The 17,426-nt window shown below is 45.4% G+C and overlaps 1 protein-coding gene across 2 annotated transcripts in view; it reads right to left on the bottom strand.

The window, feature by feature from the left end:
* Positions 1-333: 333 nt before the first annotated feature.
* The window catches only part of NCAPG2 (non-SMC condensin II complex subunit G2), an 83,924-nt gene continuing 66,831 nt past the window's right edge, over positions 334-17,426 (bottom strand). For both annotated transcript variants that reach the window (XM_053553553.1, XM_053553552.1), the window contains 6 exons: positions 16,850-17,037; positions 15,452-15,592; positions 12,035-12,138; positions 10,639-10,739; positions 9,550-9,649; positions 334-713 (listed from right to left, as the gene is read on the bottom strand). In XM_053553553.1, coding sequence (XP_053409528.1) covers positions 662-713; positions 9,550-9,649; positions 10,639-10,739; positions 12,035-12,138; positions 15,452-15,592; positions 16,850-17,037 — 686 coding nt within the window. In that variant the 3' untranslated portion in view covers positions 334-661. The remainder of the gene's footprint in view (positions 714-9,549; positions 9,650-10,638; positions 10,740-12,034; positions 12,139-15,451; positions 15,593-16,849; positions 17,038-17,426) is intronic.

The raw sequence follows: 17,426 nt of genomic DNA on the forward strand, positions 1-17,426 counted from the left end.
AACATGCTATGAGAAGCTCTCAGGACATAAAAACAGCAGTTCACCTTCAGTCTGAACAATAAAATTCCAGTGTCTCAAGTATTTACAGCCATGGGACTCATGTGGCATCCAGGAGAGGCCATAGGAAAAACAGAATGAGTCTGCTGTGGAATCCACTGGAATGCTCTCCCCTGCTGCAGCATATAGGCCCCACCTCGTGTCCCCCCGAGCTCTGGCACCCCCTTCTCACCATAGCAGGCGCAAGAGAAGCCAGCAGCCAAGAATGAGCTTTTGTTGCTCAGAGGAAACACATACCAGCATTTTTAAATAAAGCACACAAACTGATACTGTCATTACTTTATTACTCAGAGCTTGCAAGAAATATATATACATACATATAAGTCATTTTAAAAACACCAGTTTTGTTAAAAAAAAAAAAAAAAGTCCCTTTTTCCTTTGCATCATGGATTTCTGCACTGACAGCTGGGGCCCTTATATTAAATACCTCACTCACGGAGGCACCAGGCAGACACTGAAGGCTGAGCTCTCTACTCACACCCCACAGAAAGCCCCGCCTTTCCCTTATATGGGTCTCGTCCACCTAATGACACAAGGAAAACTCGCATGTGCTTCCCTGCCAGAGTCCTCTCCCGATCTGTACGTGTCTGAGACGCTGGCTTGGTTATGAATTGAGAAGCTCTCGCAAAACTCTCGTTGATGCCTCGTAGAGAGATCTGAAACACAAAGAAACACTTAGCTCCAAGAAAAGTGACCAAAGTATCAAGTGCACGTTTTCAAAAAAATATAACCTAAAAATGGTTTACAACCAGATGTGCCTAAAAAGAAAGCTAAAATAATCTATTTCACTAATAGCTCCTCAGGTAAAAAGGAGCAAGAATCCCCAGGTGCCACACTTGGCACTGGCATGCAGACTGCACTGACCACAGGCCAAGGCTGTGGCTGAGGTCACGCAGCATTTCTGCCTCTGGCATTTCCCTCACAGTGTGCGGGTTTCATCTCACAAATCATCACTGGAAGCTCTTGTAAGTAGCATACCACTGTTCTTTCAGATTTAAATACGTGTTTTCAAAGTTCCTTTTTCACAGTTTTAATGTTCAATAACCCCTATATGGTTCCAACGCACTATCCTCAGAGAGGGGAGGTGGATAAACTAATCTCTGAATTTCCCAAACACAAATATCAACTTTCTGCCCCACAATCAGCTCAGCTAGAGTTTGAAACTGATGATACTTATTTCACCACCTTCTCATGTCCAGCACTTCATGTGGGAAGACCTGTCCATCCAGAGCCCTGTAGAGACTGGTCACTCTGCCCACGAGAGCTCCGTCTAAGGTAAACACACTTCATGTTTTCTAGTAATCATATTAAAAGAGCAGTAAGAGAGGAGTGAAGGTCATCTTAGTATATAGGTGGCCGTTTAAACAGCACCCGAACTTTAAGGCCGCCCTATATTTTACTTAATCCCGTATGTCCAAAACATACCAAGAAAGACCGGAACACACACCAATATTTCAGTATAAAATGTTCTTGAAATATTTTACGTTCTTTTCTCAACACTAGTCTTCAGAATCTGTGCCTCATCTCTGCAGCTACTGCATTTGCTGGCCATACCTCTTTATCCCTGGAATTTAGGAACATTACCCAAAACTGTTTATATTTGGTATTTCTTCATCAGAAGAAATATCATCCAGAATTAGTGAAAGAGAAGTAAGAGCATCTTTAAAAGTATGTGTTCCTTCAGCTCTGGGAGACTCTGGCCACCGGGTGCCTGACACTGCTGTGCTGGCTATGCCACCACCTGCTCATCTCCCCTCGGTGCCAGTGTCTCTGTGCTAGGGGGATCCTCCTCCTGCATGACCTTCAAGCCACCTGGGACCTGCCAGTCCAGAGGACCCTGTCCCTAGTCTGCTTCTGGCACCTCAGCTCTAGGCCATCTCCTCGACTGCAAAGACCCTCGTCACCACCTGTCAGCAGCGCTCCCTGCTCCTCCATCTGTGGGTGCACCTGTGTCCTCAGGTGGGCACAAGGGCACAGGTGAGTAGAGACCATGCACTGGTAGGCAGGATGACTGGCCCTGAAGTGATGCAGGAGATGGCAGGTGCCCATAGCCCTTTACCTTGCTGGAAGTTAGGAGGCTAGAACCCTCACTGGGACCAGTCTCACTGGACTTCTGCCAGGCCCCATATCCCTGGAGAAGAGTGTTCTGTCCACACTCTAGGTCCTACCTATGCTGGCACAGCATCAGCATCACTGGACTTGAGGCAGAGGGGAAATCTTTGAAACTCTAAACCTTAAGGGAAAAATGTTAGGTTATCTTGCCAAAAGTACACTAGTCCTTGATACCCATGGGGGAGGCATCTAGGAATGCCACGAATCCCCAGAATCCACAGGGGCTCAAAGCCCTCACATGAAGTAGCACGGTGTCTGCAGGGGGCCAGGCACGTCCTCCCCACGCTGCTCAATCTCCTGTAGTTACCTGTAGCATGGTAGGCCGCACAAAGGTAACCCAAGTAGCTGTTACACTGTGTTGTTCAGAAAGTGATCAGAGGCCTGTGTGACTCAGCATGGACACAACCACCCACTGCTTTCCAAACATTCTGGATCCCCGGCTGGCTGAATCCACAGATGAAGTAGCCATGTGGTAAGTGGGCAGCCACAAATGCTGACCTAAGCCTAGTCTGGCAACAGTAATGACTATTTTCTACTCTCCTCGGACAGATGAGGTGACGAAGACCAAGGTGGTCTGGCACACCCCGCTGTGCATCTCCTGACCATGGAACCCAGGGTAGGACGCACTGTGTAGGCCAGAGGAACAAGAACCATTAATGAATAAAGTGAGCACCCAGGATTTTGGAGCTAGCAGGGAACGGCCAGGACACTCTGCACAAGCACGTCCCCCTGAACCCTAGAGCTATAACATGTGTCCAACACAACCCTGCTCATGCCCACAGTCTGTGCCAGGAGAGGGTTACCTGCTGTGGCCACAGCCAGAGAAAGGAAGGCAGAAATGATGTATTTATTAAAGAGCAGCTTATGAACAAGTTTTAATTATCTGTACCAAATGCCATTAGGTACTAATGACAAAAACATGTGGCAACATAAGCCATAAAAAGCATCCAACCCCAAATTCATGTAAAAAAGAAAAACCTACTAAAATTCTATAAAGCAGAATAAAATGAAGTGGTGCCACCTGTCAACACTTGGTGACAGTCATGGGCCACATCCCAGGGAGTGCTCCTCACCCTTGAGGCCATAACAAGGGATTACAATAGAGGACCACGTGTCTCACTGTCTGAGCCGCCTGCACGTCGGGGACCCTGTCGTCACACCATTAGATGTACATATTGGCTAAATAATATTGGCAAGTAATTTGCTTATAATATGATTATAGTTCACTTCCTCAATGGGAAAAATTCATGAAGTGACACAAATCTTAAACATTTACACTTCTATAATCTCATATTGCCAATCTATTACTATCTTCATACTATCTATGAAAGGGGTAAATTTCACACACTTTATATTTACAAGCAGCAATGCATTGGCTAATGCATGTTGTTTCTCCTGAGAAAACAAATCCCATTTACAATATGCTATACTGGGGGAGGCAATTAAAAAGCAATCAGATGCAATTTTTATTTGGCACCCAACAGACCAGGCCACAAAATACCAACCAATCTTGTTGGAGAGAAACCTAGATTAGTTTTGAAGAAAATGTTCACCTCTACTAGAATATCAATGGGAGCAAGAGTTCCCAGAGTCTTTCCTTGCCTTTATGTTGTTAGCCCAACACTCAATCAATAACATTTAAAAATACAGTCTTAAATTTTAATTGTTTATCTCACACGAGGTTGATTTTTGTTTCATTGATTTGACAGATAAATAATTTTTTAGACACTGGTTTCTCTACAGTTTGCCCCTTGCATATTTAAGTAAGAAGCCAAGATTTATTCTCTAAGATGCTTTCCCCTCAAAGGGAAGAACTCTTTCTCCAGCTCAGCAGAGCAAACGGCGGGCAGGTGCAGAACAGTAGAGAAGGGAACATCCACCTCCCGAGTCTGTTTCTGTCAAGGCTTCTGGTTTCCACAGTGTATCTTCTGGACCATTCTAGACTTTCCCCTCCCAGAGTGTAAGTGTGGGGGGAACGGGGCCTTCCCAGCATGCATCGGGTCCCCTCCATCCACATCCCCACACAGCACACTCCTGCCCAGCGAGCTGCCCTACTGACGTCACCCCCAGAAAGGAGAGGCTGTGACATGCTGGGATGCCAGCGTTGTGAGTGTGTCCAGTGAAATAGACAGTGAGCCACTCTGATCTCCAGTCTTTGTGTCTGTAATGCCACTTACACTATTGTGTTTTCTGAAACACACAAACACTCCTGTCATGCCCACATCAGCTCACTGCCCTAAAAACAAGTTCATAAAACCATACTCTGTTGGGTTTCTTTCTAAAATACACAGTTGCAAATCGTAACCTGATTAAAAGCAGCACAGCAGCTCACACCTGCAGTCCCAACACTGAAAGGCTGAGCGAAGAGGATCGCTTAGACCAGGCGTCCTCAAACATTTTAAACAGGGGGTCAATTCACTGTCCCTCAGACCGCTGGAGGGCCGGACTATAGTTTAAAAAAAAAAAAAAAAAAAACTATGAACAAATTCCTATGCACACTGCACATAGCTTATTTTGAAGTAAAAAACAAAACAGGAACAAATATAATTCACACCGCTTCATGTGGCCCGCAGGCCACAGTTTGAGGACGCCTGGCTTAGACCTAGGTGTCTGAGGTTGCTGTGAGCTATGTTGACACCTCCATACTCTAGACAGAAGTGAGACTCTGTCTCCAAAAAAAACAAAAGGAATAAGCTGCCTGACTAATTGCATCTCCTTTACTCATGCACTAGGAGCCCAAGCTCAGCCCTGCTCCAATGCCTAGCTTGACGCCTGCCAGCAGGATGGGGGGTCCTGAAGGCCCCCATAATCCTCCAGGAGACTCCACAGCACAAGAGCACTGGATCTCAGCCAGACAGGATGCTGCAGGTCTTGAGCCTGCTCTCTGGGTGAGGGGTGCCTATCGGCTCCCATGGAGAGCCCGATTTCACACAGGGGGCCAGACCCCAGCCCAGGGTCTCCTGGGCATGCTGTACCCCCGGGCTAGGGGCGTGGTTTACCCCTCAGGGCCTTCCCTTTCACCAGCCAGGTACACACCAGGCCAACCCCTGAGAACCTTGAATGTGAGCCTCTGTGCACCTGCTATGGCCCCACCCCTCCCTGGAGCTGAGAAACACGCAGGAAAACACCAACGGAAAGAGAGCTGGAGCCGTGAGCTCAGCGCCCAAGAAACTGCCTTCCTGGGAGGAAGGCCAGCAGAGGCAGAGTCATTGCACAGAAGAGCAGATCGGCTCATCTGGCGCAGGCAGCAGCTCTCAGGTCAAAGGCACCAAGAGCAGAGTCACAACACACGAGGTGAGAGCACCAATCCTCACGGGGACAACTAGACAAACTCACAAGCATAAACACACAAAGACACACAAGCCTCCCCATAGAACAAGGGACAAAATATCAGTAAATCACAGAAGAGTTGCAGCAACACAACCCCCCACCCTGTCAGACCATATGTCCCAGGGCCTGTGAGGAGTCACACACACTGGCCACTGGGCCGGGGTGAGTCTCAGCAGTAGTCTCAGAAAAGACCAGAAGGAATAACCAAGGCCAGAGCGGAGGCACCACACAAGCGCCACACAGCCAGGTCAGCAGCAGCACAGCTGTCCCGTACAGACCGTACTTCTCCATCCGAGTGGTTACAACTCATTTGGCAGGGCAGATGCTATTCACATACTTCTCCACATATGTAATACTTCAATGACTAAATTCTATTCCACTAAAATTAATAAAAAGGGAAAGAAAACCATGAGCTACTTAATGTTAATAAATTTGAAGATCTAGATTAATGTATAATTTTATAAGAAATTATAAATTACCAAAATTTATGCAGGCAGTATTAAAATCAGACTAACAGCACGGAAGGAAAGGGAAACACTAACAAAATCATCAGGCTGACCACTGGGACTGCTGACCCCCAGCTCAGACAAAATCTCACCAGCAGTGAAAATGGAGAAGGGACCAGCGTGCGCTGAGAATGGCATGCACATGAGTCCCACTAAGAATCAAAACCAAACGAGAACTATGCAATCTTATAAAATGTCTCAAATAAAATACCAGCAAAGAAGATTCAAAACTTCACAGTAAAATAATGTAATTTCCAGCTCAGCTTGCAAGGAACGTGGAAATTGCCACTAGGCTGAAAAACTTGAAAGCAGGTCAGGGCGAGACCACAGAACAGACCCTAACCCACTCCAGGGAGCACTGCCGGGCAGGAAACCTGAACCTCGACTGACAGACTGAGGAGGCTGGGAGCAGACAGCTTGAGCAGTAACAACTCCAGGGCACGGAATCACTGGCCCACATGTCCGCAGGATGCACCTCCAGCAGCTTAACCTGGCACTCACATTAAGTACTGGGGAGGATCTCGCAGGCTTAGGCTGTGAAGGGAAAAGGAACCTCCCTAAAGGCCCAACCACCTGTTCCTGCACGGCCCCCTTGAGAGGGGCTGCTGTCCAGAGCCCAGCTAGTGGTCAGAACCCTGTGACCCAGCAGAGGCAGACACCAACACAGCCTACTGGGTGGTGGCTTGAGCCATGCAGGAGTGACACCCACAGCCAGGACACAGGCTCGAGAAGACAGAGACCTACTCCTCAGCGTGGGACACCCCCTAGCTTCCTCCACACCATTGAAGGCCCCTCGGCCCCAGTGCCTCTTACCCAGACATCATGCCCAACTTCACCTAAAGGCGAAGATGACAGGTCAGGCATGAGGCTCACACCTGTAAGCCCAGCACTTTGGAGGCCCAGGTGGGAGAATTACTGGAGCCCAGGAGTTCAAGACCAGCCTGGGCAACACAGCAACACCCCATCTCTACAAGAAACAGAAAACTTAGCTGGGCATAGTGGTGAGTGCCCACAGTTATTTGGAGGACCAAGGTGGGAGGATCACAGAAGCAGAGGAGTTCGAGGCTGCAGTGACCTGTTGTGTGACACAACAGCCTGGGTGACAGAGCGAGACCCTTTCTTTAAAAAGGAAACAATTACAAGGCATACTAAAAGGCAAAAAATATATGCTCTAAAGAGACAGAGCATGCATCAGTTCCAGTCATGGCAGGGACACTGAAACAGTGCAAGAATTGTTTGGTATCAGAAAATGTAACACAATCTATCCCATTTGTTTTATAAACATTTTTATTTTTGAACAGGGTCTCACTCTGTCACCCAGGCTGGAGTGTGATGACCTCACTGCAGCCTCAATCTTCCCACCTCAGCCTCCCTAACAGTCAGGATGACAGGTGCATACCACCACTCCCAGCTAATTTTTGTGTAAGGAATCTCACTATGTTGCCCAGGCTGGTCTCACCTAGCCTCAAGTGATCCGCTCACCTCAACCTTCCAAAGTGCTGCATTACATGTATGAGCCACTGTACCCAGCTAAAGAATATATTTTAATCAATTAATTATAGCCTGTGTGTACAGCATTTATAGTCAGTCTACACAAAGTCCTAGGTCTACCAAGCTCCATCATGGTTAAGTACCCGAGACAGGTGTACCATTTTGTACTTTTTTATAACTTATTTCTATAGTACTTACCCATGACGAGATATATGTAGACACACAAATTTTTACCACAGTGTTACGGAACAGTAATCTGCTGTGTGGGTGTGTACCCCAGAAACAATAGCCTAGACCACCTAGGTATGTGCATGAGCACTCCACGGTATTTACACAACTACAAAATAGCCTAATGGTACATTTCTCAGATTGCATTCTATGGTTAAGTGGCACAGGACTGTATCATTTATTAACATTTATACTCACAGAAGCAGTAGAAACCTATCTGGGGTGAGAGTAACAAGGACCTTCTAAACCCTGAATTTGCCTATCCGCTGGGGCCAAGGCCCCAGGAGCAGGAGCTGCTTCCTATACTAGTGCACACTTGTGGGAGCCAGCCTCACCACCCCACTGGGGGACCCAGCCTACCTGCCCCATCACTTCCTTACTTCTCTCCCAACAGTGCAGCTGGGGTTCCTATGTGACTCTGACTAACAGGCTTATTCCGACTGGGTGGGACAGAGACTCTGGGGCTCTCTGGGGACTTCTGGGGCAGCCTCCGGGGCACGGCCCAACCCCAGGGCACAGCCACAGACGGCAGGAGTGCAACAGTGCACAGCCTGAAGCATTCAGTGCAGACATGGGGGTGGCAGCGGTTTCACTCAAATGGCTACCAGCTCATGGGCCACAGATGCCCACCACAAACCTCCGCGACCCAGGAGCTTGCCTGGGCTGTGGGCTGACGTTAAACATCACAAGTGTATTGTCTAAGCCCCTAACACTGGCAAAAGATGGGTACACAAGTGTTTTAAAAATGTAGCAGTGGTTCTCAACCTTCCTAATGCTGCGACCCTTTATGTTGTGGTGACCCCCAACCATAAAATTATTTTCGTTGCTACTTCATAACTATAATTTTGCTACTGTTATGAATCGTAATGTAAATATCCAATATGCAGGATGTATTTTCATTGTTACAAAGAGGTCATGACCCACAGGTTATGAACCTTTGATCTAGAGTAACGTTTTAGACAAACGAAGTTTTGTTACTTTGTCTCTATGGGGAGCTCCCAGACATTCTACAAGATCTCATTACACTGATAACAATGATTAAATTCAGGATAATGGGATAAAAATGTATACAGTGAGTCTTCATTTAGTACCTCGATTCCCAAATTTATTTGAAAACTTCAATTTCTACACTTACTGCTTACTTTACTAGGAAATCAGGTTTACAAATAAACATGGGAAATGAGGCATTAAAGTATTACAAGTTTGTCCCTACAAAACAAGGGCAGTCTACACAAAGCCACACTTTGTAAGTTTACCATAAATTAGCAATTTAGGATTTTAGTCTTTCTCCAGAGGACACTTTGTCTTCCAGGGACATTGAGCCCTGGACCATCCAGTGCTCTGTGACACCTCCCCTTGTGGCTCATGAAATAGCAAGAAGATACTGTCATTGTGGCTGATCCACAAGTCACACTCATTCAGTCCATTCTTTGAAAACAGGCCAAGCTGGCAGGCAACACAGGCCACACATGCCCTGGCAGGGATGCAAACGACCTATGTACTGGGTGCTTATTCTCAGAAAGTGTGCCCAGTCTCAAAGATGTAGCAACCACCAAAAACAATGTCGACTTCTACAACTACATAAAGTATATCTGTACGCCCTCATTTTTCTACTGCAGAACTTTGCATATGACGGGTTTTTTTGGGAAGACAGGGTTAGTAAATTAAATGCAAGCTCAAAGAATGTTGATGGCAGCCATGTTTCCATCCTGCTCCCTGTCAGGTAATCACCTGTCAGCAGCAGAAATGAAAACACAACCTCATGTGCCCAAAGAGCAGCCGGCAGCTTTCAGACCATCTCTTTCAGAGTCTCTCTCACTTGTACCTTTCGGTGCTGTCCTCTTCCAAGGTAATTTCCATGAAGGTCTTCAGTTTTCTGTAAACAGTAGCTGCTACCTCCTTCACTTTTGAACTATTATGTTTACCTGGGAAGATTGAGTGGAGAAAAGACTTTAACACGTAACACAATCACACTCTCCTACATACGTGGGTGCAATTTCCAAAAGCTGAGCTTCCTCATCCTTCCTTTTGAGGTGACCCATCTGTTGCCCTTCAGAGTAGTAACTGTCCCTTTGACATGGCTGTTGCAAAGTTCAAATGTTTACAAAAGCACCTCACTGGCCAAAAGGGAAAGTTCATGTGGACCTCACCCCAGGGAACTTCAGGGACACATCCTGTCCATGCCATCAGGCTCACACATGCCCCTACCAGAAACGAGAACAACCATAGTTCATGGTCGTCTCCAGTTTAAACATCGTGGGCACTGAAGGACCTACTAAGTGCGAGGTACAAAGCAGCATTCAGCCTGTGTCCTCACACCCTCCATGATCCCAACCCCAAGTGGGGGCCCTCAGCAAAGTCTGCTCTGATGCCCAATATTAGTCAAACAAGTGAAAAAGTGTTATCCTTATTCAGGCACAGTGGCTCATGCTCATAATCTCAGTACTTTAGGAGGCCAAGTTAGGTGGCTTGAGGCTAGGAGACGGAGGCTGCACTGAACTGGGATGACACCACCGCACTCCAGCCTGGGTGACAGAGTGAGAACTTGTCTCAAAAGTAAATAAATTAAAAAAAAAATACTAGTAGCCAGATTAAATATCAACACCAAAATGTCTATCATCAACAAAAATAAATTCAGATTTTAAAATACAGAGAATACATAACAATTCAATAGAATTCAACTCTGAGGCACAGAGAGGGATGCTTCAGTGAGTCCAAGGGCAGAAGGTAAGAAGGAGACAAGAACTGCATCACGTGCACAGGGAAGGCTGAAGAGGGAGACTCAGGTGGGTAGCACCGTGTCCAAGGAGCAGTGGGAAGTGGGCCTGGCAGGGGCTGTCCCCAAACATCCCACAATGTGCCTCTGAGGTGTACCCAGCGGCATCCAGATGACAGGTGAGAAAACACAACCAACCTTTATTAACAACCAAAATAATGTGCACAACAGCGGTGAGGCACACGATCCCTTCTATGTCATTGGAAGTCACACACACTCTTAACTCATCCAAAAACGACCTGAAAAAAATCAACACCTAAAATTACTGCACAGTTGAGACCCTAACACTTTATAGGAGAACAAAAGCAGCCAAGACCCATTAAGAACACACCACAAACCCCCACTCTCAGGTAACTCAGGATGCTGGCGAATTCATTCCATACTTTTCGCTGCGAGTGTGCAAATCACACAGAGCAGGTGTTCAGACAGTGGCATTACTAGGAAGAACAGGAGCAGGAACCACAAGTACAAAGAGTTGCCCCATGTGCCCTTGATGCACAAGAAAAGGATTCCATGTGTTGAAAGGTAATTCAGAGCTGCAAAAAATGGTGCTTTTTAGAAGTTTTCTTTCAATATATCTACTATTAAGGCTGTACCCTCTGGCTCAGTGCCTGTAGCTTATTGGTTAAGGGCACTTGCACTGGGGCTGGAAGGTTTAAAACCAGCCCAGACCTGCCAAACAACAATGACAACAGAACAAAAAAAATAGCTGGGCATTGTGGCAGGCACCTATAGTCCAAGCTACTTGGAGGCTGAGGCAAGAGAATCGCTTAAGCCCCAGAGTTTGAGGTTGCTGTGAGCTGTGACACACAGCACTGTACTGGGGGTGACACAGTGAGACTCCGTGTCAAAAAAATAAAATAAAATAAAATAAAAAGACTGTATCCTCTGTAACCCATCAATCCTGCACATGCCACAACAAACCTGGTATTGTGGTCCAGTGACACGCAGGTGGCTGTGCATTAATGGAAATGACACTGGTGTCTGCCCCCAAGAAGTATCATGTTCCACATTAACAACTGTGTTTCTCTCTTAACTAAATTTTACTTTGACAGGCATAACCAAAAACTATTTAGATGAACATACTTCACTGAAGTTGGAATTTTCCTTTGTGTAAGTTTAGTATACTTTTTTTTTTTTTTTTTTTTTGAGACAAAGGAGTATCACTCTGTTGTCCAGGTTAGGGTGCTGGCCTGGCCTGACTCACTCACAGCAACCTCAGTCTCCTGGGCTCAGGGATCCACCCTTCTCAGCCTCCCAGAGTGTTAGAATTATAGGTATGAGCACCACACCAGCCACTATCAATATTCTCAATCACTGATAAAAGTTCTAGGGAATATTTTTCTCATAATGGGTGGTACTTGTGGCTCAAGTAGTAGGGCACCAGCCCCATATGCTGGAGGTGGCGGGTTCAAACCCAGCCCGGGCCAAAAACTGCAACAAAAACAAACAAACAACAACAAAAAAAAAAAACACGCACCTTTGAAAATGCGAGAAAGGAAGAGGGCAGCAGCTGGTGGAAGAGAGTAAGTACCTGAGCACGCTGGAGGACTTCATCACTATTCCTATCAGACACCTTGAGAACGGCGGGAGGTCAGTGAGACGCTCTGGAGGTGTGAGTGCTTCTATATCAGAAACCTAGAAAAAAGTCCCAAATCAATATGTTATAGATTGAAACTGGGATAACTTATTTTACATTGCTTTGAGTTTTCTTCAATACTTGAGAAAAGCTTTCCAGAAATACAAAAAAATTACATTTATTAACTGTTGAAATATCTACAATAATTATGAACAATCTATTATTATAAACAGGCATGCCTTATTCAGAGAGACAGCAATAAGAAAAAAGACATGTCACTTGATAGTCTTTTGTCAGTAGCCTTTAAATGGTCACCTGTTACTGCAAACCGTGTCACTAGGCAGCATGATGGTCATTCTGGATGGAACCCTGGCCCAGGTGGGCCACACAGTGCACAGAAGGGTGAGCAGCACTCCTGACCTCCCCCCACTGACTGCCAGGAGCACATCCCCCACTCCCGCTATGAGGACTCTAAACATTCCCAGACCTCACCTTCAGGAATTATGTCATTCCCCCTGGAGGGACTGAGGCAGAATCCTGCAGAGCCACCACTGGTCTGGAGCTGAGAGGGTACCTGCCTGGACCTTGCTCTTTATCACCAGCTGAAAGGTCCTCAACAAGCTGCACTCCTTGTGAACAAACGAGGAGTCCCACATGGGAATGTCCACATCCAGAGCACCTGTTCTGGGGGGAGGCTTGTGCCTTTGTTTTTCCCGTAACAGCTGAGGTGTGAATAAGCCTGCCCCACCTGTGTATATTCCCACCACAGTCTTTGCCTAATACCTGACTATCTGAAGGGATTTTTGGAGGTGTGACTTGACAGCATTTCCATGTCCTTTGTCTCCCAGGACAGACCTGGATTTTAAAGTCACTCACCGTTGTATGTGAAACAGCACTGTTTCTCATTAAAATGCACTACATAAGTGAGACTGTCTCAAAAAAAAAAAAAAAAAAAATGCACTACATATTAAAATACATGTAAATGCATTTCTTACAGCATTAGAAAGACGACTGACTGGCTAACAGAAGAATAATAAAGGTCTATCTTGAGACTATTAGCCTAAATAGAAGTAAACCTACAACAGCACCAGGGCAGCAGGCAGCAGAGCACAGCTGTGGGACTTCCACCGTGTACATGACGTAATTCCTGAAGGCAACTGTGATGTGCTAAACATGCACACTTATCTCCCTAGGGAAACACTTAAAAAATTATAGTAAGGGCTAGAATATAAGTAAACAGAGAAGACAAGGAGGACAGTAAAAACAGATGACGCATTGAGAAATGGCAACAAAGAAAAGTAGAGACCAAAGGAGCACACGTCCCTCATCAGTGCAGACCTCAACCTGCCAGTAACCCCTTAAAGCCAAACGGGCAATAAGCACGCCCAGTAAAGGGCAGAAACCACAAGAAGAGAGTTTTAAACCCCCATTCATGTGATGTTTATAAGAAACACACTTTAAAAATAAAAAATGGGGCCAGGCACCAGGTACCACTTGAGCTCAGAAATTGGAGACCAGCCTGAGTAAGAGTGAGACCCCATCTCCACTAAAAATAGAAAAACTAGCTGGGTGTGGTGATGGGCGCCTGGGAGGCTGAGATGGGAGGATCACTTGAGCCCAGGAGTTTAAGGATGCTGTGAGCTGTGACAACATCGCACTCTACACCCAGGATAGAATGAGACTCTGTTTAAAAAAAAAAAAAAATGTTGGCATTCATAGCTCAGTGGGTAGGGCACTGGCCACATACACCCAGGCTGGCAGGTTTGAACCAAGCCTGGCCAAATAAACAACAATGACAACTCCAACAAAAAAAATAGCTGGGCATTGTGGCAGGCGCCTGTAGTCCTAGCTACTTGGGAGGCTGAGGCCAGAGAATCGCTTAAGCCCAAGAGTTGGAGGTTGCTGTGAGCTGTGACGGCACAGCACTCTACCCAGGGCAACAAAGTGAGACTCTGTCTCAAAAAAAAAAAAAAAAAGGGAAGGGGGTAGGTTAAAAGTAAAAGGACTGGTCCTCCTCCCCTCCTCCACCCCAATACAAAATAAATAAATAAATAATTAAAAAGTAAAAGGACTGAAAAAGATATGCTGTGAAAACACACAGTACAAACAAAAATGGTCTGGTCTGACACAAAAATGTCACAGTAGACTTCATGATGGAAGTGTCAAGGGAAGTATTTCATCATAGTATGACAGTCAAATCATTGAAAAGACAGTGTATGGACCCAACAACAAAGCTTCCAAGTCTATGGAAAGAAAATTGACAGGACTTATGAAGACAGACAAGTCCATAATCAAAGCTGGAACAAGTGGACAAATTGAAAGGAACTAGAACAGAGGTCAGCAAACTTTTTCTGTAAGGTAGCAAAAAAGTAAATACTTAAGTAAAAAATCAAGTATTTCTGCTTTTGTGGGCAGAGTTGCAATGACCTGTCATAACCACCCAACTGACTCTTCTGTTGTGGCATGAAAGCAGCCATAGAAAGCTGAGCAAACAGGCACAGCCATGTCCTAGTAGGATTTTATTTATTTACGGAAACTGACAGTAGGCCTGGCCTGACCAACAGCCATGAGTGCCCTGTAACTGTTAGCTATCTACCTCACTGAAGCACTCAAGTCCTGCTTTCTATTCTATGTATAAGCTAGAAATAACTTTCCTAAACCAATGCCTCCCTTTTCAAGCTTATTCATTGCTGCTGTCTGTCTTATTTTTGTACCAGTAGCTGTAGGTGACTGGAAGATTATTATTCGTGCAGTTGAGAGTGGCTATTCCCTGTCAGATATCATCTTCTCCTGTGGAGAAAGCTACCTAGCCACTCTCAGCTGTGCCTTTGGTGTGAGACATCACTAGAGAGAGTCTCCAACTGGTAAAACATCACTTTTTGTGTCCCTGGTTATGACAATCTTTAACCAAACAGGCCAATAATTTCTGCACGAATAATAATAATCTTCCAGTCATCTATAGCTACTGGTACGAAAGTAAGACAGTCAGCAGCAATGAATAAATTATTTGTTTAAACTGATACCAAAAGGGGGAGGACTAAAAATACAAAAGTCAAAAAGACATGACCCATCACACACAGGTACAACCCAAAAGCAGCCATGCATCCTGTCACTACAACTGTGTTCATCTTCCCAGAAGACTCTTAAGAAAGCATCAATCCATTTAAATCTCTAAAATGCAACAGAAGAAATGTTCAAGCTTAAGGACTAGTTCTGTGTTTATCAAGGATGGTAACATGAGGTACCATCTCATGTAAGCTGTAAGAAAGCATACCAGTCACTCAAGTTAGAGTTCTTAAACTCTGAGTAGCTTAAAACTGTGCTGCTGGTCTCGTCAAGTGACACAGCAGTTTCTAGAGCAACATGCTTCACCTTCCGCAGTTGGTGGCTTATCTCAACCACGGGCCCAGCGATCAGCGTCGAGAGCACACCATGGTGCACTGGAGTGTCTGTGTGCCAAGACTGAACGGTGGTGATGAATTTGTAAAGAGGGGTTTGGACAGAATACAGGAGCTATAAGAAAGCACATCAGTTTTTAAAAAGCCAAAAAGACATGTAAAATAAGTATTCTTACTGCCCTTTCCTCCTGATTCCAGTATTCGTTTCTCTCTTGCTGATTCAAACCCCCCAGCCAAAGCCCACAGGGAACCCCGTCATGACACTCCTTCCCTCAAAGCAAAGAAATCCCTTCTAGAGCAGAGGCATCAAAAGGAGGGCGGGGGGGAGTGTAGGCACTAACGAGGCCAAGCAAGGCACCAGCCAGCCAACCATGAAAGGTTTGAGGGGAAAATTAAAAGGTTTTTGCACGAATTACGTAAACAACTCATCAAAAACAGGAACATACCACAACTGCACAAAAAAAAAAAAAAGAAAGAAAGAAAAACAGGAACATAGTGGCACCTGTGGCTCAAAGGGGTAGGGCGACAGCCCCATATGCCGGAGTGACAGGTTCAAACCCATCCACGGCCAAAAAAAGAAAAAAGGAACTTATGAAATTAATTTGAATTAAAAATGAACTAGACTAGAAAAATATACAGCCAACAACCTTCAATTACCTTAGGTAACGACAGAAAAACACCGAAAGTGTTTCAACATTCCATGAACAGCCTCCTATTTAAGTAATTTTTAAAATCGTCGTAAAAAATAATAGCTTATTGGTATTTTTAAACTACTACCTAGAAAAAATAATAGCTTTCTCTGATAGCAATATGATTTTGTTCAGGAGAGGACATGACGTTATATAAATGCAGCATGCAGGTTTTCTTTATGAATTGATTACACGATAATCTGACTTCACATTAGTCTTCAGGAGCACAAGGGAACTAAAGGAAGTTCAACACACAGGGGGAGCATAACCCATGATGGGAGTCAGCATTTCACCTGGGCAAGGCCTCTGCTACTCTACAAATAATCAAAGGTAACACTGTCAAAATGTATTTGGAAAATTCTGTGAAATAACAGTTGAGCCCTCAGGGCCTCTGCCTCCTGTCTTGCTGTTTATGACCTGAGCTCATGAAACCCTGTTTCTGATAAGCAGAATGTGAAATGGCTAGAGTTCTGGGCCTCTCTGGCCAGAGTGTGGTACATCAGGAGGGACAGCACCTGGGCCACACAAGGGACGCCACCTAGAACTTGTTATACCACTGTGTGTCACCCAAGCGCATACAAAACAAGCTCCCTGTGTCTGCCTGCACGTGGCAGCCTCTGTCTTCACCTGCTCCAGCCCCTACAACCCCATCTAGCAATCCATCCCCAGGAAGACCTCGGTACCTGCAGCCCATCTTCAGGCTGCTTCCTGAAGCTCCATGCGATACATTCCAACATTTTCTGAAACACTTTCTGGACTATATCAAACAGTGTTGCAACTTCTTCATCTGAATCTGTTTTCTGAACCAAGGGACTTCCAATTATCTCTTTCAGAATGTCAAGAAGCAATGAAACATAAAAAAATCCCTTCACTAAAAAAAAAAAAAAAATCAGTTATTTAATCCCACAATTTAGTTAAAACCAGTACACATTTTTCTTTCTTTCTTTCTTTTTGTTTTTTTTTGAGACAGAGTTGCCCTGGGTAGAGTGCCATGGCGTCACAGCTCACAGCAACCTCAAGCTCTTGAGCTCAAGTGATCTGCCTGCCTCAGCCTCCCAGTAGCTGGGACTACAGGTGCCCACCACAGTGCTCTGCTAATTTTTCTATTTTTAGTGGAGATGGGGTCTCACTCTTGCTCAGGCTGGTCTCGAACTCCTGAGCCACCATGCCCAGCCTGAAATCCAGCTTCTAATTAAATATTAATTTTAAGACATGGACTGGCATCCTGCTCCAGGGTCCTCACCACTTGACTTCAGTGGC

This window comes from Nycticebus coucang, chromosome 11 (assembly GCF_027406575.1).
Source record: "Nycticebus coucang isolate mNycCou1 chromosome 11, mNycCou1.pri, whole genome shotgun sequence".
In the NCBI taxonomy this organism is placed as follows: Eukaryota; Metazoa; Chordata; class Mammalia; order Primates; family Lorisidae; genus Nycticebus; species Nycticebus coucang.